The 26,030-nt window shown below is 43.0% G+C and overlaps 1 protein-coding gene across 1 annotated transcript in view; it reads left to right on the top strand.

Annotated features, from left to right (window-relative positions):
- Positions 1-26,030, top strand: part of PKP2 (plakophilin 2) — a 416,690-nt gene that overhangs the window by 268,375 nt on the left and 122,285 nt on the right. Inside the window, exon 6 of the mRNA XM_085652804.1 lies at positions 4,525-4,702. Within this exon, the coding sequence (XP_085508930.1) occupies positions 4,525-4,702 (178 nt within the window). The remainder of the gene's footprint in view (positions 1-4,524; positions 4,703-26,030) is intronic.

The following is a 26,030-nucleotide window of genomic DNA, read 5'->3' as shown; positions in this document are numbered from 1 at the left end:
AGCTCTTCAACTAAGCTGAGCAACCCAGCACCTGGGTACCCTCACAATTGATAAGCAGTGCTTTACAAGTACCATTTGATTGATTGTTTGAATATGCGCCGTAGATGGAGATTATTTGCATGGTCGAGCGGATAAAGTGCACTTAGTTCCTATGCATATGTAACATCAGAAAGCGACCCTCTTTGTCCCTCACCACCTTCGATACAATGGAGCAAAAGCCCACTTTGAACAGATTGCCCACCTCCAGTGTTTCAGTAAATGTGTAGGCCCAACATTGTAATTAATATTTTAGGTGGGCCATCCGGTGGGTGTCGGCCCCCAGAAGGTGTGTCTCCTGGAGAAGGACACTGTCTGGTTTGTGTTGCAATATTTAGCCCCATACCTGTTTTCACTTATTGGACATGTTGAGGCCTCATATGTTTAGAGAACAAATTAGTGTCCATCACCAGTGTCATCAGTAAGTTCTACGTGAGTTAGCATCTACAGTCAAGGGAAACATAGGGAGGTGAGGTCAGGGTGACAGGTAGGGGCCCTGAATCGCATTGCTCCCCCCCAGCACCAAGGATAGCAGAACTAAATTGCCCCCAGGGAGCAGGCCAGCATGGAGGGCGGGCTGGACAGGTGCCCACCATCTGAGAAATTATGATATAACACTGTACATCCTGAAGAATGCGAAGACCACAGTCCTTAGAATCGACCTAAGGAAGGAAAACAAACACATCAAACCATATTCAGTGGACCAACCAGGTCCAACACAGTCACCTGATTCCCACTGAAATTGGCTGACATGCCCAATTCCCACTTGAGGAGTCCCACTACTGTGGTCCGAATTGTGTGGAGCTAGCCATTTGGAGTGGTCTATGGTCATATACATGAGAATAGTCAGAACAGCCCCTAGGTACCTGTGGCACTATGCATCCGCTGTCCAAGGCCGCAGGGTTCGCAAGGGTCCAATCAGAGAGGGGAGGTTCATGTCCTGGAGTCCTATATTCTCTGCACTACATGGAGCCAGAAGGGGATGTGGCCGGGCAGGGGGTCATTTTTTAGGCTCTGAAGATGCGGAATGATGTCACGTTTAGTTTCCTGAGACATTGCTTCTTTTTGCCTCTTGTCTGTGTGATGTGGCTTTACCATAGTCCAGGCAAGGCTCAGGTCTTCTCTATGAGACATGTGAGACGGTGATGGATCTTTATCTAGGGTGTCGATTGCAAGCCCCAGCAGATGCATCTCCTACTTCAAAGAACTCGGCTCTACGATTACCATCCCAATTGAACAGCAAGGCGAAGGGGTGTCCCCATTGATGACGAATATCCATCTCTCTGTTTATCAGTAATCGGCTTGAAGTTGCACCATTGGCGCAGAGTGAGTGGAGAAAGGCCTTGGAATAGCTGAATTGTGTAGCCATGAAACACCAGATCAGCCTTGCCTTTGGAGTCTCCCTGAATAGCTTCTTTCTCTGTAAAAAAGTAGACACATATCAGGATGTCAGGAATGGCAGTAGAATGCCCTCGAGCAGAAGCCACATGATGGAGCCTATCCAGGGCTAGAGGGGAGACCTCCTTGTCCCCTCATATCATTTGCAGGAGTTCAGCGGTGAAGGCTGTGTCATTTTCTTTTGCTCCTTTGAGGACACCCCTGATGCAAATGTTGTTTCATCTACTCCTGTTCACTAGGTCCTCTTTCTTAGTTTGCAGCTCTATTTGTTGATTTTCAAACCCAGCCACTTGATTCCACAGCATCACCTGATCCCCTGAACGGGCATCCACTGTTTGTTCCATGTTGTCCACACGTCCCTTTATCTCAGACACATCACACCGAATGTCCTTGATGCAGGATTTGAAGTTTGCCTTGAGGGAGCCATACAGGAAATAATCCATGTAGTCCGGTGAAATAGGTACGGTGTACGAGCCGCCTAGCATGGGTGTACGAGGGGGAGCCGATGTCTCCAAATCCATTGTAGAGGTCCTGTTCCATTGGGAGGTCACCAAAATGTCTTAAGTTGATTTGGGATGCAGCATGGTGCTTAAACACAAAGGCAATAAATGCTGAGATTTGAAATGGACTTGGGGAGTCACTCCCGACGTAGTGCAAATCAGATGCCACGTAACAGGTCCAGCTGCGTATGTGCCCTGCTAGTAGGGTGTGTGATTCGTGCACAGCGCTCACAGGGCCAACATAATGCAGAGGAGTAGGATATCATTGCCCCTTACTGTTCAAGTAGAAAGATTTGAAGCAGCGGTACCAGGACTCCTCACCATGGAGACGCTGTCGCCTCACAGCCTAGGGTGTCCAGTGGGAGCTAGGTGCAGAATGGAAGGTACATGGTATGCCTTCTCCAAGCAGGTCCATCGGTCACCAAAGGCACCACTCCTGAGAGCGTCCTCTCCACATTCAACATCATCCCCACAGAATGTGCCTCACAGTCCAGACCATTCTCTGGGTCTCAGTTCCTAAGTGCCCATGGCCTGTTGCAATCAAAGGGGGAAAGTCCAATGCAGGCCTTACTCTGGCAGAGGAGCCTGTCCTCCTGCCGAGGGTAAGAGGCGTCTAAATATGGACAGCACCTCCGAGGCAAGTCGCAATTTTCGGGCTCACTAGGCGCTGCGTATGTCGCAGTTAGAGGCGCCCTGTTTCAAAGTCAGCCAGGAAGCGATGCCATGCAGAATCCCCAGGGATACTGCACTGGGCAAGGGGTAGCTGAGGGGATGGAAGAAAACTGAAAAGTCCTGCCACCAACTCTCAATGTCCACCCATCACCCAAGGGTAGTCAATTTAAGCCACTCTGGCAGAAACAGAACCAGCTAAGCTCATCCACTACATTATGGCACTGCGCCGTCTGAACTGCCATTGTGGAATTGACAACTAGCCGATGCATGCACCTCCACTTGCTGTCCTGGAGAAAGCTGTGGTGCAGAAATCAGAACCCTCGCAGTGGTACTGCAGAGCTCCGTGGTACTTGTCATACACAGGCTCCCGAACCAGATGCTACCTCCCCTCCGGGCTCGGGTCGCACCGAGGGTTTCGTGGTATGTGCAGGAGCCCAGGAGCAAGCTGGATCGGGACTACTCAAGGCCCCCTCTCAATGTGGTGGCTTGTATGGGTTGGCAGCACAAGAAGATGGGCCACAGCAGCTGGCTCATAGAGCTTTCATCTGGTGCTTGGGCATGGTGAGAGAGAGATTTGTGGGTTCCCTAGCTCCAGCAAAGTTTCTAGTGCGCACCAGTCGCAGAGCTCCTGGCCAGTCACCAAGCCTCCCAAAGCAGGTTGTGGCAATGTACCCTCGCTACAAGTTATCCCTGTCAGGTAAGGCGTTGCAGCACAGGCTCTACTCCAGAGTGCTGCGGTATCACCCTCCTCAAAATAGCGGCTCTGCGCAGAGGGGCCGGCTGTGATACTTGCGGGAGCCCAAGAGTAGGTGAGTGGCAGATTACTCAGAGCTCCTGCATTAGCTGTTCTCAGCCTCCCTAGAGCGATAACGGAAGGCTCCAGTTAGAGCAGTTGTTGACCTCCATCTCCCATACTGCAGAATACAGGGCCCAAATCTACAAAATGGCGGCTCCGAGCAGGCGTGGCCCTGATCAAGCGGCTGCATTGCTGTTGCCAGGGCGTCGATCGTGGGTAAAACCGTTCCCCCAAGTGCAGAAGGGGGTCACCAATGTCCCGTTACGGTGAGAGCCTCAGAATGGCCGCCCTGGTGCTAGGAATGATGCTGTAAGGCTGACAGGGACCTAGAGGACAAATGGAGCACGTCTTACAACATTCCCCGACAAGCCCAGCCCCGCATTTCTGATCACACATGCTGTTCAGCCTTTTCAAACACATTATGGTGTCTAGTTTTGAGCTTAGCAACAATAGGTGAATACAGTAACTGAGCTAATATGTTTACTTGGATTATTGCATGAATTGTGAGTTTTCTGCACTACGAATGTGTTGATAGGTTGTGGGACTATACTAATGCTGTACTAGAGAAGAATCACTGTGAAAACAACATTTCGCTGCTTTTAGCGTTAGAATAAAGTGTTTTATATGAATATTGACCTTCCTGGTTTGTTCGTTGAGGAATGTATATGTTTTTTCTTTTTTGGAATCCGCAACTCCATGAAAACTTTGCCGCTACTTGGTAAGGGCAGACCCAAGACAGTCAGTTGTTTCTGACCATGGGTCACTGTCAGTGTTAAAGGACTCCTGCCATGCTAGAGCTATATGGGTGGCTTATCTGAACTGAGCTGCAAAAGCAAAGTGCAGACCAACTCTGAGATCTGCAAAGCTGACCCACTTATTGACATTTTGGTGTTTTGGGCAGATTACCTAATATGCATACTTTGGCTACAAATTCTCTAAACCTGGTTGGCAGTTGCTGTAGTTGCAAACTGTATTTTTCTTTGTTATTCATCCATATTGTTTAAAGATTGGTAATCAGATTATAGTGATTAATTTATTTATTCACACTTGCTTTAAAGTCACATCATCACAATTATTATCACCTTCATTGCCTTCTATTTTTTTTTTCACTATATATTTTAGGCTTGTTGTGGAACCTTTCTTCTAACGATCAATTGAAGAGTATATTGATCAGGGATGCTCTCCAGACTGTGACAGAGAACATTATCATTCCGTATTCAGGATGGACAGAAGGGGACTATCCGAAGATTGATGCGCTATCTGATCCAGACATATTTTATAATGCCACAGGGTGCCTTAGGTGAGCCTTAATTCTCTCTCCTATGAACATCATAATTCAAATTTATAATTGATGATGCAGAGCATTCCTTTCAAAGTTTACTGACTGGTGTGATACATCCACAGCAATTTATTTTTCAGTTCAAGAGGACACAAGTGTAATTGCCTATCCTAGCCAAATAATTATTCTAACACCCATTCCATCTTGTCTTAGATCAAATATAAACACACAAATATGTATTTTCTGTTTTTGCTAACTTTAAATACCAAATGATCGTCATTTTTAGTAACTTTAAATCGAGAGCCTCCATCACCCTTCACAAGGTGTTTTAAATGCATCTTCTGCAATAGAATGTGAAGGAGTTGAGAAATTTCATAACGAGGCAAATAACCAGATTTACCCCTGTGGGCTTCAGAAAGTGGCAGGGCCCTCAAGACCAGTTGCCTGCTGTAAACAAAATTAAATGGATTATTATTTGGGAGTTTTATGTACCCACCCCAAGTAATATTCACACCTTGTCAGAGTCAACCTTCAAAGTCACTAAATTAACCTGAGCTTAACCCTCTGGTGCTATGGCACAGAGCAGGCAAACTTGACTTAGGGCGATGGGTGAAACATTTATGCCGCACTAAAATGTACAAAAAGACTAATAAAGTTGAATTGCAAAAAAATGTAAATCCCAAACCAAAATAGAATACAATTTAAACCAAAGTACACCAAAATGACAATCTTATAAGGGGACCTGGAGCTAAGAATGTTTACAATTTTAAGAAGGAATAGAGCCAAGAAGCGTAAGGTGCTAATGATGGTCAGTGCTCAACAACAGATGCACAATTTGATGCCATCCACTATGAAGCATGGGTTGGATACACCAACTAAGTTTGTCCTTGTCAAAGATATTACCCTCTGACTTTAGTCCTTTACATCCCAATCCACCTCACGAGTACACTTCTAAGGCCCGACAGGCCTCAGGGAAGGCACTTAGAAACTCATAGGGTGTCAGGTAGAGGCTAAACAGCAGGGGCCAGTCGCCACTGGTCAGCTGTATAGTTGCAGGAGAGGTTTCTTGTAGTTTTTTGTGTCCTTATCGCTTTAACAGGAGGTTAACCTTATGATCACGGGAGTCTACTACTTTGACCTGAGTACAAGAGGGAGCAGGTCTAGTCCTTCAGGGCTTCTCTCAGGTCACAGATAGCAGATCTAGTGCTCCTATGTTCTTCCTCTGGTACAGGAGTATTCGGAAGTGTGTGCCTGGATCTGCCACATTTTTGTCTGTATCAAACTAATGGATGGAAATGACTGCTGTGTACACCCTAACCAATGGGTTAAACATTCCTGGGGCCAACCCTACCCTCTTTGGGCAAGTCTTCTGCTACATTAAACCAGAGAAAGAAGTCTGGTAGAAAAAAGCAGTGTTTTCCAGTATCCAGACTGTGAATACACAATCAATGTTTACCTTTCTTTCAAGTACACCCCAGTGTTATCTAGAAAAACTCAGTGACAGAAGTCAGGTGGGACAAAGCAGGTCCTTCGGCAACCAGACAATGGCTACAGCAGTGCTTCCCAAACCTTTTAAAATCACGACCCACTTTTTAGAAATACAAACTTTTGCAACCCACCTAGCTTTAATGGACATGGGCAGGCCTTTTTTGTTTCTTATCTATAACTAAAGCGTTGTGTGGTAGTGCACGGTCACAAAGTCATTTACAGACAGCACATTTTCCAATGGAATGACAACTAAATTTTCAAAGACATACAGTTATACTTCTATAACTATATTTCACACAAGTGATGATGTGTGGAAATCGTGTTTCAGTGAATATGTATCATTTGTGCATCTCCTAGGAAAGTATTTTGATTTAGTTTGATCCTATTCAGATCTTTGTTTCCATCGCACTTCAGAATAACAAAAAATGTGCTTCATTGTTTTTACTCTCCAACTGCTGAATGTGTACAATTTATTTACATGTATTTACATTTTGTTGTGTGTTATATAAAAAAAACACTCTACCGCCTTTCCTTTTAACACTCCCTGTACACAGAAAGATTGCCACATATTTAACTTTACATTTCTTTTTCTGTCTGCAAAGGGAGAGGAGTTTGTAAACACCAATCCCCATGTTAATAAACATAACTAGCAATTTTCCAGAAGACATAGCCTGACATTTGACCTCTGTCTTTAAAATGCAGCAGATATTACAAGATCAATACAGAATTAAAAGGCATAAGTATATATTTCTTGGGATTTTACGACCCACAAAATATTGGGTTGTGACCGACCCGCAGTTTAGGAAACACTAGGATACACAAGAATTGCTTTGGCATCATTTTTCTCTTCCTTTCAAGTGCACTTCCCAGTGTTATATGTAAAAACCAACAGACATGTCAAGTAGAATTTGTCATTCAAGCAGGATTTGACACTGTAATATCAAAAAGGAAGCTCACAGTCCCCATCCTGCATATTCCTGTCAGGTTTAGAGGAGTCTTCTCTGCCCATTCAGGTCAGCCTGTTTGCTCCTAGAAAGCACTTCACATCTTTTTTACACCTCTCCAAATAGTAATTATTGACCGACAGAAACGAGAGAGCAAATGGAAATTAGACCTTCAAAAACTCCATGCAGGAAAAAGATAACTTTCTAAACGTTTATTTTCCTTCTTAATAATAATATGTATTAATTATTATTAATTAATAACATCAATATTTGAAAGGATGATTTTGACATGTTGAAAGGGTTTGTTTTGACCTTTCAAATTGCAGTGTAGTCAGTCTACATTGGTAGGCTTGAAGCCATGTTTTACACTGTCACTGTCTTGGATGGCATAGTAGGTGTTGCAGTCCATGAGTTACATTTAACTTTCAGACCATGGGTACATTTTGTACCATATAATAGGGACATATATGCAAGTTAAATACACTATTAGGAATATGGCAATTCGGCGATGTTTAAAAGGGGGCATATACACTTTACTACCGGCTAGCAGGGGTAAAGTGCATAGAGTTTTACATCCAGTAATCATGCATGTTTGTTGGTCGATCTATTCTTAGTGGTGAGCCACCTAAAGGGGATCATTGTGGCAGTAATATTTCAGAGAGATTTGTTCTGATAGGAAGCCGTGTGAAATGTATTGTTAAGCAGAGTAAGGTGAATACCATTGAGAATATAATTACCATAATCTAGTCTAGAGAAGACAACTGCCTTGTCTTGCTGGCAGTGCTAAATTTGTGAATGAAAAAGTGCCAGGGCCCAAAGTGTTGCTCAGGAGACCATTGCACTACTAACTAGAAATGCCATCTCTGCCACATGCCAGTATAAACGCTCCATACTAAACATCACGTGACAATTTGGATGATTTCAGGCCTCCCAAAACAGTAGTGATGATCTGGATGCTCTACAGTTATTTTTTTAATGTGTATTTAAATGTTGAACTGATGTGCTTGGTGCAAAAATAGACAGACAGTGCTCACATGTGGTGGACTTTCATAAGTAAATGCCAGTGTTACCAATTAAGTGCCGGTGTCGAGCACCAACAAACACTGGCACAAATCAAGCACACTTACTGACTAGGAAAGTTTAAATATGACAGATTTTTGCACATATTATTGATGAGTTTGTGAAGGTTAAGTTGACCACTGATCCCATGGTCATATTGAACTAATGAGGTCACTGTGCTGCTGATAGTATTGTCATTGGTGATTATGAGCAACTATTGTATTTATTGTCTATACACCGTATACACAAAGTCGCTTTTCAGAGCCAACCCTTTTACCAAAATTGGGTTCTTTTTGTTTCTAAATCGTTTTTTCTAATTTCTCACTTGGCTCAGCCGATCCGCTGTGAATCCTCTGCCAAATAAGGGGTCTGCCAGCTATGTTGCAGGGGGTTCACAACCAAATCCACACATATAATACAAAACCTCAACACTTTTAATATGAATAAATGTTATTCCAATTCATATTACTGTATCACTGTGTGTGGGTGTGTGAGTAGCTGTAAAGTAACTGTATGGGTTTGTGAGGGGCTATATGGGTGTGTAGGTGGGTGTGTTAGTGGCTGTGTGAGTAGGTGTGTGAGTGGTTGTATAGGTGTGTAAGTGGTTCTGTGACTGGCTGTGTGAGTGGCTGTATGGGACTGTGAGTGGTTGTGTGGGTGGATAAGTGGCTGTGTGGGTCTCTGAGTGGTGTGTGAGTGGGTGAATGAGTGTACCAGTGGTTTTTCTATATGGGTTTTTGAGGATGTGTGTAAGTTGCTGTGTGGGTCTATGAATGGATGGGTAAGTGGTTGTATGGGTGCGTGTGTGTGTGGCTGTTTGAGTAGGTGTATGAGTTCCTGTGTGGGACTACGAGTGGGTGTGTGAGTGGTTCTCTGGGTCTATGAGTTCCATAGGAAAAGTATTTTGTGTTTTGCTAATAAATTTGGCGCCTATGGTGAATAGTCACATTTTCAAAACAGGTTGTCAGTCACTTCAGCTGCTGTCTGGAAAGGTTTGGGTTGATTCGTCAAGAGGGGGCTGAGAAAAGGCGGCGATCCCAAAACTCATTTTTTCCTAGCAATTTCCCATAGGGATTTTAGGCACGACCGTAGCCCGAACCACTGAACGGAATTACACATTTGGTATAAATCCGTTCAGTTGTTTTTAAATCACTTTTTTTTAAAAAGCTTTATGTATATCTAGGGATGCGGAGAGTTCATTGATCCAACAGATCTCATGCTGAGATTTGATTGACTGCCACCACTTCATCCGGGAACTGGTGGCAGCTATTTCGGGACTTGGCCCGAGCCCCAAGAAAACCCCCAAAATAAATGGTTGTGGGGTCCCACAGAACCCCCGTCTCGGGCCAAATCAGCATATAATGACATTTTTTTGCTGCAAATTTGCGGACCATCTGTGGCAATATTTTGGCCCCGGGGACACCATCCCTTAGGGCCCAGCCGCAATAACAAATGGTTAGGAGGGCGCTCGACCCCCATGAGAGCCATTGATGGCCCTGGTGACCCCATCCTCCATTTTTAGAGTTATGGGATGGGTAAGGGCACCGGGTTGTAAGGGTGTTTGTAGGGTTTATGATTTGGTAGGGAATAGGGTGGTAAGGGTATTTTAGGGTATGGTATGGGTAAGGACATAGGGTAATATTGGACCTTTTAGGGTTTATTGGTGGGTAAGGGTGCAGGGTGGTAAGGGGTATTTTTAAGGGTTCAAGGTGGGTAGGGGCTTAGGGTGGTAAGGGTATTTTTAGGGTTTAGGAGTTGTAAGGGTATTGGGTTGTAAGGGTGCCTTTAGGGTTTAGGGGTGGGTAGGGATATAAGGTGGTAAGGGTGTTTTTATGGTTTGGGGTGGGTATGGGAATAAGGTGGTAAAATTATTTAGCATAGGGCTGCATGGTATGTATTGCCAACAAGAAGACTCTAATATCTAATCTAACAACGTGGCGGTCAAACAGTAAATGCCTCCTGACATCCTTTAGGATGCACGTATCAGTAACAATTTAGACAGTGGACAGGCATGTACCTCATTTTTGCACAATGGTATTGTGAACAACTGTCCTATCGAAGTGTTGTATGAACATCACATCTGTCACATACATCCACGTGCTAGATGTGGCAGCACTTACGGTCAGTTCCTTTAATCTCTCTGACTGTGGAAACTCATTAATATTTTAGCATATATTTGTCTTTATTATGTAGATAATTTGCATTTATTCCTAGCATACGCAGTCCAGCAATCTGTTCGACGTATTTAGGTTAAGTAAATATTGTTAAAAGGATGTTTGCACTCTGTCTGCTCCTCGTGTGTACAGTTTTGAAACTCTGTCTCTCCCCGTGCTCCACTTTAATGATGTATTTATCAATTTATGTAATGAATTATACATTTTATGTAGCATGTGGCCTTTCGACCACTTCAGAGAGCTTTGAGAGACTGTTTAAGTATGCAAACATAAGCAGGTAGTGAGCTAGGAATGTGTAATTTGATGTTCTCGGAAGTATTCATCCGAAGAAAGTAACTGGGAAAGAACGTCCAGTCCCATATATTGTTAGCACCTAGATTGATTGTGTGCCCTACAATTAAGTGTTCCGTGGCACACAATTCTAATAGGTTGCCTACATATTGGCATTTCTTTTCTCCTTACCTCGCCATACAGCGTCCTCTTTGCCTCCCAATTAGCTGCATAGTTACCGACAGAGAGAGAGAAAGAAAAAAAATCTTTTCGGATACAGATTAGATAGCACTGAGGTTTTTCATCACTTTTGGTTTAATTAATTTATTTTCCTCTAATAAGAAACTTTGAGCTAGGTATCTGTAGAATAGCATTCCCCAAATCAATTCGATTTATTGTGGAAATACACATGCAGAGGTGCCTTTTTAGGTGGGGCATTCCAGACCTCTTGTATATACTTTAGTATATACTTATATGTGTATGTTCTTTGTGGGCCCCAGAGATCAGTCCTAGGATTTGTCTGCTTCTGCTTAGGGACTGCCTCTATTTAACTATCTTGATAGAAAACGACTAGTAGAGGTCAGTAAACTACCAGAATTGCTTTCTGCTTGTTCAACTGCCTCTATTTAACTGTCTTGATAGAAAACGACCAGTAGAGGTCAGTAAAATACAAGAATTGCTTTCTGCTTAGGGACTATCTTTTGTTTATTTTTCTGGCAACTGCTTCTATTTAACTTTCTTGATAGAAAACGATCAGCAGAGGTCAATAAAATACCAGAATCACTTTAGCATTTTCTATATTCCAGTCCATAGAAATTGCCTTCCATGAGCACCCATAGACAAACATATTTTTGTCAAATATTGTATTTTCAGTGATATGATCACCGAAAGCCCTAATTCTATATTAAAATCAGAGCTTTGGACTATACCATTTCCTGCTGAAAGGCAATATTTCTCTCCATCTGTTTCCATACCTTGTGTGTCACACAGTTTGGTGCTTACTTTCCCTCCATGTTCAAGAACAGTAGATGTTTCAGCACCCAGGCTAATGTGCTGCATGGCTAAATCCATATAAGGTCCCAAAGGCGAGACCGATTGCATTGCAAATGCTTGTTATATAAATGTTTAACAAACTGGGATCGTCTTCCAGGTGGACCAGTGCATTCTTTACCTCAGCCCTTGAGAGGTGGCGATGCTTCGTATATTCTGTGCGCCAAACTTAATTGATTCAGAAATCCATATTAACATATTGATGTCGCTAAAAAGAGGGTATTTGTTCATTAAGATGGGAGCGTTGACATTTGTCTTGCGTCATCCGCTAGTAAAACACAGAACTAATAAGCGCTTCACTCCACTTTAAGTGCTTTGTGACATAATTAAGCAATCGGCAACGCATTCAGTGTGTCGTTGGTGTGATACAGTGCACTTCTTTGTTTTTAATGAGGAGGCATCTTGGCTCAGATTCAGGAGCCAGCAGTTTGGACAAATACAGTTCTATGGAGGGAGGTTTGTGTTGCCCAACGAGGATGCAAGCAGACAAAGCCATATGTGTTAATGCTGTAGAGATTCCCGTACTTTAAAGAGGAATCCCACAGATGGTATCTTAAAGAAATGTTTTGGATGATAAACTGTGATTTAATTGTGCCATTCAGATGTTAGCACTAGCAATCATGATATAGGTGTACACGTAAGTTAACAAGAACTAGGTTGCAGCCTTTCTTGAGAGCGATAGTTCTTTTGATGTGCCAATTTTGGGTGTTTATAAGCAAAATAATTCTAAAAGTAGAAGCTTAAAGTCAAAGTCTTAAAAAGATGGCTTTGTATTTTATTTATTTTACTTAAACAACTCTATATCCATTTCTCTACACCCTATGCTTAAGTTGGAACCCACACAAATTCCATTGGCTACTCTGTCCTCAGTTTTGGTGCCTGAAATAACAGGCATTTGCAATGCAATAGGTCTCGCATTACTTAAATGTTTGAGCTATTTGTGTTGCAAATAATAATGCAGCGCCAATAGCTCTAACTTTCAGTAATGCAAGACCTATTGTATTGCAAATGCTTGTTTCAGTTAAATAAAAAAAAAAAAGGTGTCCACCAAAAGGTCATCTTGTTTTCAGTTGTAAGAGTTATAAGCCAGACTTAAAATGTGTAGCACAGGTGCCATTTATGTTTTTTAACAACGAAGTGCCACAGACTACCCTGGGGAGCTGTTAGTGACAGACGCTGCTAATGTCAACTCGTCTTGCTGATTCATGGAACTCGCTAGTTGTGTGTGGTGCTAGGTGCTAATATATTACCCTGTGGTGTGCTTGGCAGGGAGTTCCGATTCAAATGTGTATGCTTGCACAATGCAGTGCTCGCCGGAATACTATCTGTATAACTCCTGCTCTCCCTGTGCAGACACTCAGGTGAGGTGGAGGCAGAGTCTCTCCCTCCAGAGTCCGGTGTGTCTGCTGAGACCACAAGCAGAAGTGGTTGCGTGACCTGTAAATGCTCCCAAATGCGTGCATCATACAAGAACTTGCATACTGTTACCAGCTTTCAGGGGTTTATATGCTCTTCTGAGATGTTGTTTAACAAGTAATGGCTCTGACAAGGTTGGGGTATATGTGACAGCTTGTTTTAAAATAAATCACATGGCAATGGTTTACTACCACTCTTTGTACTGGCCCAGGACTCGGTACCTTTTTGATGTGGTCAATTATGTTGTTAGTTTGACTGACATTAGGTGCGCAGCCAACATCCATGTTCCTTTGGATGTTGCAATCCATCAGCATCGCATAATCAGTAGAGGGTGAAAGAAGCTGAGATCCATTCGGTTTCCAGGCAAGAGATAGCTAATCAATGGAGAATGGATCACTTGTCCTGTATTATAACGAGGGTCTGAGGTTTTGAACGTCTTAAAAAGCCCTCAATCAGGTTCAGAGGTGAATCCGTATTTTCACTTCTTCGGGGGACAAGCGGACTGCTCACCTACTCAAGGAGTCAGATACATGACTTGTTCTTGCTCTGTCTGTTGTGCTACATCAGCATCCATGATACTTTCCATCAGTCTTTGCTTTCATGCAGAAGCTTTTTGCTATTTAACCTGAGTCAACTTAACCATCAGTTTGCCGGTGATGTAAAAGTGGTAAGACTAGACATGTTAAAACCACTGCTCAGTAGCAAATTCCTGCATAGATAAACTCCACAATGACTAAAACTGTATATAGCAAGACCTAAAAAAAGAGAATAGCCTTCCTCGTATTTCTGAGGTTTTAAATTCAGGGATATCATTCATGAGTGTTTACCTTGGAACAGGTTGAATATGGGCCATATTTCTTTGGAGTTAGTACTCTTTGAAAAACTGGGGTTTCAGTTACATTCTGAATTACAGAAATGTAGGAGCCATTCTGGTGCAGGGTCAGATGTTGTTCCAGATTGTGTGTAGATAGAGATGCTTGCCTTCTGATCTTTTTCTGCTTGCATTTCTTCATTTCTGTCTGACTCTGTGATGGCTCCCAAGTTGTCTCTGAACTCCCGAGATATTATTCTGTCTTTCAGATATTATGCTGTCTTTCGAGATATTATTCTGTCGTTCAGATATGCCGGGATGCCATTTCTGATAGCCTTGAAGGTGATGCCTGTTTGTAACAGAAGCAAGTTGTAGTTCCTTCAGTTCTTGGGGTTGTGAACTTCTCCAGATCCTTCAGGATTTCACAAATACCAGAATGGTATCAGTCTGTGCTACCAAAGAGGCTATTGAGCAGAGCGTTATTCAATCCAAATAAGAGAGGAGTAGGGCATGCACTGTTATCCTGAAATCACCCTTGGTTCGCATATTTAAATAACAGTAAATTATAGCCTTGTGTACCCTCCATACCTTCTCTCAGATCAATTCCTAAGCATTTCAGATGTTATTTTTCTTCAAAAATCTTTTTGCTGGTGCATCAATAAAAGGGATGGATCTGTCTTTTCTTGAAGGACTTTGATCTGCTTATTTGAGTATTATTCCCACCTCAGCACCTTTCCAGAAGATTGGGATAAAAAGTAGCAAAAGAGAAAAAAGGTGCCACATAAATCAAATTCCAGTTTAAATAGATATACTGGCACTCATTCTGTACCAGGAGCAATACTGTTATGAACGTTCAGGGGTTTATAACTTCCACAAGTGCAAAAGAGGGTGGGTGGTGGGGAGTCACACAGAACCAATTTGTTTTGGTGCATAGCTTATTGTTGGGATACAAAACAAGGTTGGTGGTAATATAGATTAGGGAAATGGGTCACCCAATTGTGAGAGGAGGCGAGCAAATCAAGTTTCGAAGTATAGCTTTTACACATACTCTTCAACAGAAACAAAGCAATCCCTAGAACAGTACTCCGTGGATGCTCCCTTTAAACCACTACAAACATCTATCTTTTTCTTGATGCCTATTAATTTGCATTCCTTTGAAAAGATTTCCGGGATGGCTTTCTAGATAGAAATCTGAAAGCTTTCTTCTCTTCCTGAGTTTCCTCATAATCTCACATTTATATATACTTAATTCGACTACCATAGTTGTCAGCTGTTAAGTTTCAATTTCTTGTTTTTTCTTAAATGTATTTGTAGGTAATTTGTTTCCTAAAAAGCTTTATGGTGCTAAAAGACAGACAGTGAGGCATAGAATACAACATTCTCTCCCAAAGGATGTAAGCAAAACAGAAAGGACTTCAAAGCCTTACAAAATCCTAACAGTAATGTAACTGTAACAATAATATGGTCTTGTAGAGCAAGGTTATATCCGAATGGTGTCCTTGTGCTAAAAAGGAATCAGTAGAAATCTAGTGTTACTGTGAAGGGGAAAAAATGAACTTTTTAAGCAGCTTGCTGAAAGATTGATGATCTGTTTCTAGCTGTAAAAGAAGGTAAGATGGTTCCAGACAAGAGAAGCATGGTAGGAAAAGGTTCTGCTTACATATTTTGGGCACAGAAAGAAGCAATTTAGAAGAATGACCATTTGGGGAAAGCTCATACAAATGAGGCTTCTGACAAAGATATTTGGGGCAGAGCCATGTACCACTCAAGATAAAGGAACCCAACCTTGAAAATGCAGATCTTTTATGTTGAAAGCAGTAGAAGTAAAGAATTTGATAGGAAGTGGAAGTAAAGAAAAGGGACCGAAATTCAGCAATCCACTGGGATCGGTAGACTTTTTTTTTGAGCAGAGGTATCACCAGTGCTTTCTCCTAGTATTCAAGGACGACAGCAGAGTAAAGAGAAATATTGCACTAGTCTTTAATGACTGTCGGAATAATATCAATTATGTGCCTCAAAATATGATGGAGGGGAAAAGGATCAAGTGGAGATCCAAAGTGCATGAAGTTAAGGAGCTTAACCGTGTGAGAGACATGCATATGTAACCAGCTCAATTAAAGACCCATCAGTAAGTAGTCAGTACTGCATCTGGCCTACTTGTTGAGTCTGCCTAAACTGTGTCAGTACTAAAAAAAAATAAGTAGCACGTTTCCAAGTTTTCATAAATATGTCGGTGTTAGAAATTAGGTTCAGCTAGAGCGTTAGTGCAGTTTTATTAGAAAAAGCTTTCAACAATTGTGAGAAAATATCCCTTTTTGTGTTGTCAACCACATTATGAATGTTTTTGCAGAAATTTCTTACTGGTTTTTAGACTCTGCACTTGGACACTGCTCTCTAGTGCCCAATGTATGTGGTATGACCCCTAAAACAGGTTTAAATTAATTAAACCCTAATTGGCCTATTTAACCTTCTTATAAGGCCATAGTATAAGAGGCTAATATGCGTTTGCTTCCAACTGTCACCCACTGGTGAATAGTCCTGATAAGGTGTGAAAACTCATCTTAGAGCAGAGATATTGGCCCGGGTCGGGGAGGTGTTTTTATCCTCTCGCAGGAAGGCCAGTTGTCCTATGCCCAGTGACTTAATTTACTTTAAAGAGGCCTTCCCATGCACAAGCGGCTGTCAGATGACACTTTGACATTCCCTTCATTTGTCCTCCCAATCAGAAAGGCACCCAGTTGGCTTCTCGCAAAACTGGTTTGGACTGACCATAGAGGAGAAGCTGCTCATTACCCTGGCCACACATTTGGTTGGCACACAGGCTCTGCACAAGAGGCAAATGGTTTCTTCATGTTGGATTTAGTGAGTAAGGGGTCGTGTGGGATTGTTTGCAGTAAAGTACACAGGAACTGCTGCAGAAGTAAGTAGGGTTACCTCAGGGAAAGGTTCCCTTATTGGTTAGGGAGGGTCTAGGAGACACCCCCACCCACAAGCTAGTGCCAGGCTTACATGTGGCATCACCTGGCACCCTCCTCAGAACACTCTGGACCTCTGGAAGAACAGAAGAAGACTGCACCTGCTTTTTGGGACCTGTGAGGAGACCTGAAGAACTAGAACTATTCCCTCTTATACACCGGACAAAGAAGCAGAATCCAAGGATCAGTTGACTGGCCTCCTGTGGGCTTACAGAGATGCAACAAGCTGCAAGAGGCCCTTTTCCTGAAGTGCCTATCTGACCAGTGCTAACTGGACCTGACTTGAACCCTTTAGATGGCCTCTTCTGTAGTGAGTCTTGAACCTCATGTGCTGTTCCAGAGGTGATGGGACTATGGGTTGTGTCTAACTGGACATCTCCTAACATATCTGAAAATCTAGGAGTTAGACAAATTTAGGGCTTTAGGACCGCCGAAGTATTGAGACAAACATACAGGAAGATCAGACTCAAGAGCCAGTTGAATCCAGTTCTGATAGGCAAAGTTCACCTCCTCTACAGAATTGCCAGTAAAGAAATAAACCTTGGCAGCAAGGGCTTGGTCCATGGGCAGGCAAAGGCTCTTCCCCAAAAACTGCTTAAACGCAAATTAACAGTTGATTGGATGTAAAAAGGAATAAAAAAATGAACCATCCAGACCAGTGACTTGGATTTATCTGTCAAGGATGAATCCAGAGAGCGTAAAAATTAGAGTGTGGCCATCTCTATAAGTAGGGCCAGAAACAAGTTCTTCAAGGCCCACCACTACCATAAAATTAATAAATTAAATGAATGAATTAAATCCATGGCACGCATACTGGATGAAACATCAGCCCAAATGTTAAAATCACCTCATACAAAAAGGATTTTATGTGATCATATCAGTGGAGAAATTAAGTCAGCATTTAACTTCTGCAAATTTAATGCGAGGGCTTGGAGGTGGGTAGCAAACAATGCCTGCATCAGATTTTTAAGCTGTTATATTTAGGGAGAAGTTTAGTAGCTCTTACTGAGAGAACTACTTTAGTTCAAATTCTATTTCCACTTTAATGGAATTACCAGCCCACCTACTCTACATATAGGGTGTGAAGACTATATCATTTTGAAACCATCAGGACAGACAGATCCAGATTTGAATCATCTGTTGTCCATATTTCTCTTATATGATCCATCTTCTCTGAAGTCAGTAAATCATAAATTTCTTCTGCATGTTTCACCAAAAAAATAGGCCTTAATGAAGGCTGTTCTAATGTTAAAATTATTTTTAACTAAAGAGTTATTAGCTTCTAAGTGCCTACCAGCTGATGGCAGCATTGTTTCCCTCAGCTAATTTATGCTGCTGGTATCTGGTGGCTCAAAAACAACCTTGATTTTTGAGCTATTGTTACCAACTATCATATTAGTAGCTTGTGAATGTTCTTCAACTTAGAACTACAGGATAGGCAACTGTCCTTTGTTGTGGTCATTGTGCCAGCTGTTGTTGATGCACCCCTAATAGTAAAACTGTAGATGCCAAGGCAGTCCGCTCCCATCCTTAGTAACCATTCCCTAGAGTACTGTATATATCTTGGCAGGTTATACATTTTTGAAGAAGCTGCCTCGACATCTAAATGGACAACATGGCTGGTGCTGTACATGGACAAGCGCGGATCAGAGCAGGCAGGCTTGCCTTTGGTATGTCTACTGCCATGTCCACTGCATGGTCTAGCTGCAGACTGCCTTAAATAGGCGTGGTCCTGCCCTCTCATGTGGGAAACTATAACAGTATCTAGTAGTATGCCAGTAGAGGAAGCCAGAAAATTGTGTCGAGCTGATGTGTACTTAACATCAGTCTGCTTAGCAGTGCTCCAACAGTCTCTTTTTTCCTCTCCTCAATTCCCCCTTCAGTCTTGACCACATTCCCTTCACGAGACAATGCAACACATCTTCCTCCTTCAAAAGAAACATAATGAGATTGCCATAACACGTAATTACAACATAGTAAACAACATACATATACAATTATGTCAAAAGGAAGTGCTAACGTTTCTAAGTAACAATCTAGAAGAGAATCACTCTAACCCAGTGGTCTTCAAACTTTTTAATTCCGCGCCCCCCCAGTGTAGGAAAAAAAAATCACCGGGCCCCCCTCAACATTTTTCACAATTATTTTATTTAACTGTCAATGTTTAAATATTTCTAGACTTATTTAAACATTGCAGCTAAGTTCTCTCACTGTTTTAGAGATGCAAACAAATACAGGATTTCCAAACATGCTATTCTGGTGAGCCAGGCCTTACTAATGTGTAATAGTATCCACAGTTTGATTATTCGAAATGGTAGAGGGGGTTTCAAAGAGAATTTGGAGTCCCTTCCCTCTTAACGCCTTCTCCCAGCCAGGATTTAAATGACAAAGGATGTTAATGATGGCCCATTACAGATAAGCTTACTGCGCTCATTTTTTTGGGCTAAAAGCAAAGCATAATGTTTCTTCTGGCCAGAGACTGGCGCCCCCCCTGGGATCACTTGAGGCCCCCCTAGGGGGGCCCGCCCCCCAGTTTGAAGACCTCTGCTCTAACCTATAATACAATAGAAATACACAATGTGACCGTATAAACAATGCATATAAAAGAAATGAACCACATTTTTGAATTATCGATCAATAATGAAATCATTGAACCATTTGAAAGTACAGAGAATCTTTCCTTGATTCGAACAAACCCATCCAATGGCACATCCTACATCAGATTCCCTGTCACTCCCGATTTTACCTTCTTTCAATAAACAATATGCCATCTTCACCTCTTTCTTGCCATCCCAACATTTCCATCACTCAACAGTACAGTATAGCGATTTACCTTTGTGATTTGAAGAGGCTTATAAAACCTATATAAACCCCTTACTTTCTCTCCATCCCTGCCTTACTCGCCTCAAATCACCCTCTGCAAACATATTCCATGACATGACCATGTGACACTCCAGACTCTTCGATGCTCCATTTCCTCCTTTCCATATCCGTTCACAGCCACGTTCTAGCCCTTTTCCCTCTCATGGCATCGAAAGGCACCTTACTAGTGACACTATTGATTGTGGTGTGATGCACCCAGACCAATTTCTTTACAGCATCTCTCCACTGTCCATCGTGACACAAAGCCAACTGTGTGCCTTCTTTAAGAGTTCTAGTCCATCTCTTCACAAGTCCATTACTATGGTGGTAATGAACAGAAAATCTGATTTGTTTCACTCCATTCAACATTAAAAAATCTTACATGGCTTGAAACTCAAATTGTACTCCATTGTCCACCACTATGGTTTCTGGTATACTCCCTCTTTCCCATTGGTCCTCCAAAAACTTAATCACATCTTGTGTGGTCACCTGATCAGAAAATGTTACCACCGGCCCCCTTGAATGGTAGTCGGTGATACCATAGCGTACTTTGGGTCAGAACCCAGCAGATTATAGAGCCCGGAAATGTCTAGACTAATTTTCTTCCACTGCCCATCCATTTTCTCAACTTCTATGGTTGGATATTCCAACATGCTCTGCGATTTATCATTCCGCACACAGGACAAGCAGACTTTCACTACTTTTTCTACATCCTAATCCATCCCTGACCACCAGTATTCCACCCTCACTCTCTGCTTAGTCGCACTCATACCACTATGTCCCTCATAAGCCAACAATAAAATGTGCCTCCTCAATGCCTCCGGCACCACCAACAACTTTCCCCTCAACAATACTTCGCCTACCACCGACAATTTAGTGCTTAGATTCTTGAACGATTCCACTTTACCTAAAGTCTTTCCTGTAGGTAACCTGCCACCCAGCAGTCATTTAGTTCATGACCTTCTGCAATACTTCATCATCTTTTACAGTTTGCACCCACTCTTCATGAGAAATACGTCCTTCAGTGATAATGCATGTGTTTGTAACATACCCTTCACCTTCACTGTCATGATTGTCAACAGGGTCTTTCACGGGCAATCTTGATAAACAGTCAGTCACCACATTTTTCTGCCAGGCATGTACTCCATTCTATATGAAAGCTCCAACATTCTCAAAAAGCCAAATGCAAAATTCTGGATGAAGCTTGGGAAGTGTCTTTACTGGTGAAAATATTCACCAAGGAACAGTGATCAGTACAAACCACAAAATCAGTTCCCCATGCAAACGTTTTCAAATGATTCACTCCCCACCACTATGCCACAGCTTCTCCTTCAATCCGACCAGAACCTGTTAATGGTCTTGATGCATTAGCAATTGTGACTTTATTACCCTGTCTTAGTTAGAACAACACTGCATCCAAACCTACAGCACTGGCAAGGTGTAGACAATGCTCTTATGACGCATATCAAAACATTTGAGTGCTGGAGCAGATGCAATTTCTTTCTTAAATTGCACAAACTCCAGCTCACATTCCGTGCACTAGTCAAACTTGCCATTTTTCAACATTAATATGTGCATGCTCTCTGTTTTGTCTGCAAACATATGAATGAACTGTTAATTCTATTCAGGCACTCATAAAAAGGCCTCAACTAATCTTTGTCCCATAGCGATGGGGCAGCCTCAATGGCCTTCACTAGCTTTCGTTTTGGCAATAACCCCCTTTCATCTAACCAGTGCCCAAGATACTCTGCTCCCCTCACATCGATCTTACATTTTTCCAACGTAATAGTCAACCCTTTACCGTGTAAAATTCCCAACGCATTGGATACAACATCATTATGTTTTCCCTCATTCTTCCCAAAAACCAAAATATCATCTTGGAAGTATGTTACTTACCTTTGTCCCTTGACTAGTTGGTGCTTTACCCTCTTTACTGCCAAAGCTGATGCCAGTCCAAAAGGCATACGTTTGAATCTGAATGCCCCTTCAGGGGTGAGAAAAGATCTAAGGGAGAGGATGTGGTCTAATGGCTAGGGCGATTGACTTCAAATCTGAGGAACCGGGTTAAAGTTTTGGAAATGATGCACAAAATTCAGTGATTCTGGGCAAATCACTTAATCTTCCCCTGCCTAACAAATATTAATGTGTCCTTGTGTAACGCAACTGGTGCTCATGTAAAGCGCTCTGATACACGATACCTTTGGGTCAAGTTCGCGCTATATAAAACTCAGAGAAAAAAAGATGCCTTGAGTCCGAATGTAAAGCTATTTGATGATATGCAGATAGCAAATCCAAAGTTGAAAGCTTTTTAGCCCCATTGATCATTGTCAGCATATCACCTATGCTGGGAAGAGGATGTCTATCCTTCCAGATAGCTTTGTTAAGGTCGCGTAGAGCAATGCACAACCTAAAGTTTCCATTCAGTTTCTTAGCCAAGACCATTGGAGCCAACCATTCGGAAGCCTCAGTTTCTTCGATGATATCTGCTTCACATAGGTTTCATAATTCAGTTCTTTGTGGCTCCCTTATAATCAAAGGTACACTACGAGATGACTCCTTACTTCAACACAATTGTGTGTGTGAAACCCTTGAGCAGCCTCAAATTACTTTTGAACACTATATGAAATGTTTCTTGACACACATTATTACACATCAAAGTAACATCAGCTAATGCTCCCAACACTTGATCGGGTTAATTATGGTCTAACTTCATCAGTGAATCTCCCTGTTGTGGCCACCCTAACAAACAGGACCCATCCTTGGTGATGTAACTATTGGAATACATTTTAACACCTTGGAATTCTAATGAATCCTCAAGGTACAAACTCGATAGGTTTGTACCCGTACACCACAAGTTTGATGTCTGGTTCAAATAACTTAGGAGCAGGAAAGATATGCTTCACCAATAAAGGTATAATGAGCACCCAATTTCGCCATTACTTGTACTTAAACTCCATCAGTCTTGATGGTGCAACAAGGATCAACGTTATCTCTGTAGATCCCGACTTCACTGAAATTCCTCTGTAGGGCTCTCTGAATTACCTCCACCAACCATGTGGAAAGACCCCCTTGACTTTGAAAGGTTACTTCCCTTTCCTTTGCAGACTCTAGCATAGTGTCCATCCATCATGCACTTTCTGCACACCTTATCAATGGCAGGACAACTGGGATCTGTAGCTATGTGCCATTTCAACCCACATTTATAAGATGAGAAGTTTTCTCTCTCTCTCTCCAGCCAGTTTATTTTGTACAGGAGCAGCTGCTTCTTTTTTGGTTGTAGCTGTATTGTATGTGTTCGCTTGTACTACGTCCACTTTTCTTACATTGCTCAACACCATTTCTTTAAGTCCTTTTTCAGTATTGTCTGCACTTTTTGCTATGTTTATTGCTTTTTGTAAAGTTAAGTTTTCTGTGTTCAACAGTTTTTCTTGCATGCGTTTGTCAGCAATCTTCTGTACCAGTTGAACATTCAAAATCTCATCCAGGAAACTTTTGTAGTTGAACATTGATGCCAACCTCCATAATGCTGCCGTGAAATTATCTATGGATTCCCCAAGCAGTTGAAACTTTGTAAAAATGTGAACATCTCCACCACTTCATTTCTTCTTTTTCCACAGTTCAAACCAACATTTTGATATCTACTTCATAATCATAACTGTCTGAATCTTCATCATCTTCCTCTGGTAATGGTGGTAGATGTTTAAAGATACTGTGCACTTGTGTGCCTTAACAATGTTTTAACATTGCCAGTTTACGGGAAGCAGTGAATATATCCCCACCAACAGACCGACCTATGCTTGAAAGTTTTCTTTCCATTCCTCCCATGTTGTAACAGGCTCACCAGGCGCATACAAAAAAAAATAAGGGCATAAATAGTCCCTCCATGGTTAGTATCTGTTGTGTTGGGTTTTGAATTTGCTTATGTTTGAAGATAACAATTTTCAAATAAGTTATGTGGGTTAAAGTGGGAAATATACCTACATAAGTTTATTTTATGATGCATGCAATTTAGGTGGAAAGTCATCCAAAAGCTGTTGTGAAAGGCTTTGGAGCATGCAGCAAGGAAATTGCCAGGCAACGCGTTAGTCACTCTTTTAAGCTGCGCGCTGGTACTTTGGCTCTTTGAGACGCAGTGCAGGGAAGTGCCAGGCAATGTGTTAGGGGAGGCCTTGACACACAGCTGCTTCCAGTGGGCTGCTAAGTTGCCAGGCAATGCGTATTTGTTGGCCAGGACACGCTGCAGCTCACAGTAGGCCGGTGCTGCCTGACAGGACACGTTGCACAATTCCTGAAGTAACAAATGGTTTTCTTTAAGTTGTGCGTGCCGTCGCCCAAAACAATACCTTCAAATCTGATGATCCCCAGCCCTTTATTTTGTGAGGGAAATGTGTGCTGTGCTGACAGCGACAATGCAGCTTTTCTTCACAGTAATATTGCAGGGATTCTGGGGAGTCACAGAACCATGCTTGGGATTATGGAACCTAGGTAGGAGGCTACTGAGTCATCCTACCACCTGAGTACCCATGAGCCCAGGACCGACAAGCTATTGTGTCTCACTTGCCCCCCACTTGCTCACAGAGGAACAATTGATTAGACACCCCAAAACACAACACTCTCGACCCTCTCAGGAATCGTGGTTGTCTTGGTCAGGATAGTAACACTGAATAACAGAAATCAGATGATAAGCAGAACCAAAAGACACAAGCAATTGCAGCTCAAGAACATCCGGAAAATAATATTGCCAAATGCAATGGAATGTTTAGTGCACAAATATATATCCAATTACAGCGTATTGCCGGGACCCAAGATGTAAGATGGCAAATGGAATTACATCAATTCCAGTAAGATATCCAAGCCTTCCAAATTGGAAATAGCTACCATCCAATTGAGCAGGTCAAAGGAGCAAACATGCTCCTCGTTTCCAGTTGTATATGGAACAGTCCAAGGAAAACCTGTGTGGACTTTGATGAAACTGAGATGCTAGTTAACTCACATTATGAGGTGGAGATGCTGTGCAGTTGCACAGGGACCACATCCTTCCACTGGCCTCAGCGAACAGACTCCGGACAGCCACGCAGCCCACAAGGACGCCACCCGCAACCACCATCACCTCATCAGGACTGCCAAGAGAACCTCCTTCAAAGACCGCCTCGACAGCAACGCACACAATAGCAAGGAGCTCTTCAACATCGTGAAGGAACTCTCCAGCCCCAGCTCCAACACCAATGACATCCCGCCATCGCAAGCCCTGTGTGACTCCCTCACCACTTTTTTCCACCGCAAGATAGCAGACATCCATGACAGCTTCAACACCCAGACAGCCCCAACAGACAGCAACACAACAGACTCTCCGCACACCATCGACCACGACCCCCTGCTAGCCTGGGCCAGCGTGAGCATTGATGACACCATCAAGACCATGAGCACAATCCACTCCGGCTCCCCGTCAGACCCATTCCCGCACCACATCTTCAACAAAGCCAGCAGCTCCATCGCACCCCACCTACGCAACGTCATCAATCTCTCCCTCGAGACCGCGACCTTCCCAGAGAGCTGGAAACACGCCGAGATCAACACCCTACTCAAAAAACCCAATGCAGACCCTAGAGACCTCAAGAACTTCTGGGCCATCTCTCTGCTCCCGTTCCTGGCCAAGGTCATCGAGAAGATCGTCAACAGACAGCTAACCCGATACCTCGAAGATAACAGAATCCTGGACCCTACCCAGTCAGGATTTTGCAGCAACCACAGCACCGAGACCACCCTCATCGCCACCACCGACGACATCAGGACCCTGCTGGACAACGGTGAGACTGCGGCCCTCATCCTCCTGGACCTCTCCGCCGCCTTCGACACCGTCTGCCACCGCACACTACGCGCACGCCTCCACGCCATAGGGATCCGAGACAAAGCTCTGGAATGGACCACCTCCTTCCTCTCTGGCAGAACCTAGAGCGTCCACCTCCCCCCATTCCGATCCGAAGCCTCCGAGATCATCTGCGGCGTACCCCAGGGATCTTCCCTCAGCCCGACACTGTTCAACATTTACATGGCCTTGCTCGCACACGTCGCCCGACAGCACAACCTCAACATAATCTCCTACGCCGACGACACACAACTGATCCTCTCCCTCACCAAGGATCCCATCACTGCCAAAGCCAACCTCCACGAAGGAATGAAGGCTGTCGCCGACTGGATGAAGATCAGCCGACTGAAGCTGAACACGGACAACATGGAGGTCCTCATCCTCGACTCCAACCCTTCAGCCTTGAATGACTCCTGGTGGCCGACGACACTGGG

The sequence above is a fragment of the Triturus cristatus genome, chromosome 4_1 (genome assembly GCF_964204655.1).
Source record: "Triturus cristatus chromosome 4_1, aTriCri1.1, whole genome shotgun sequence".
Lineage (NCBI taxonomy): Eukaryota > Metazoa > Chordata > Amphibia > Caudata > Salamandridae > Triturus > Triturus cristatus.
Note: the sequence above shows the minus strand (reverse complement) of the source record. Positions and strands in the feature narration are given on the sequence as shown.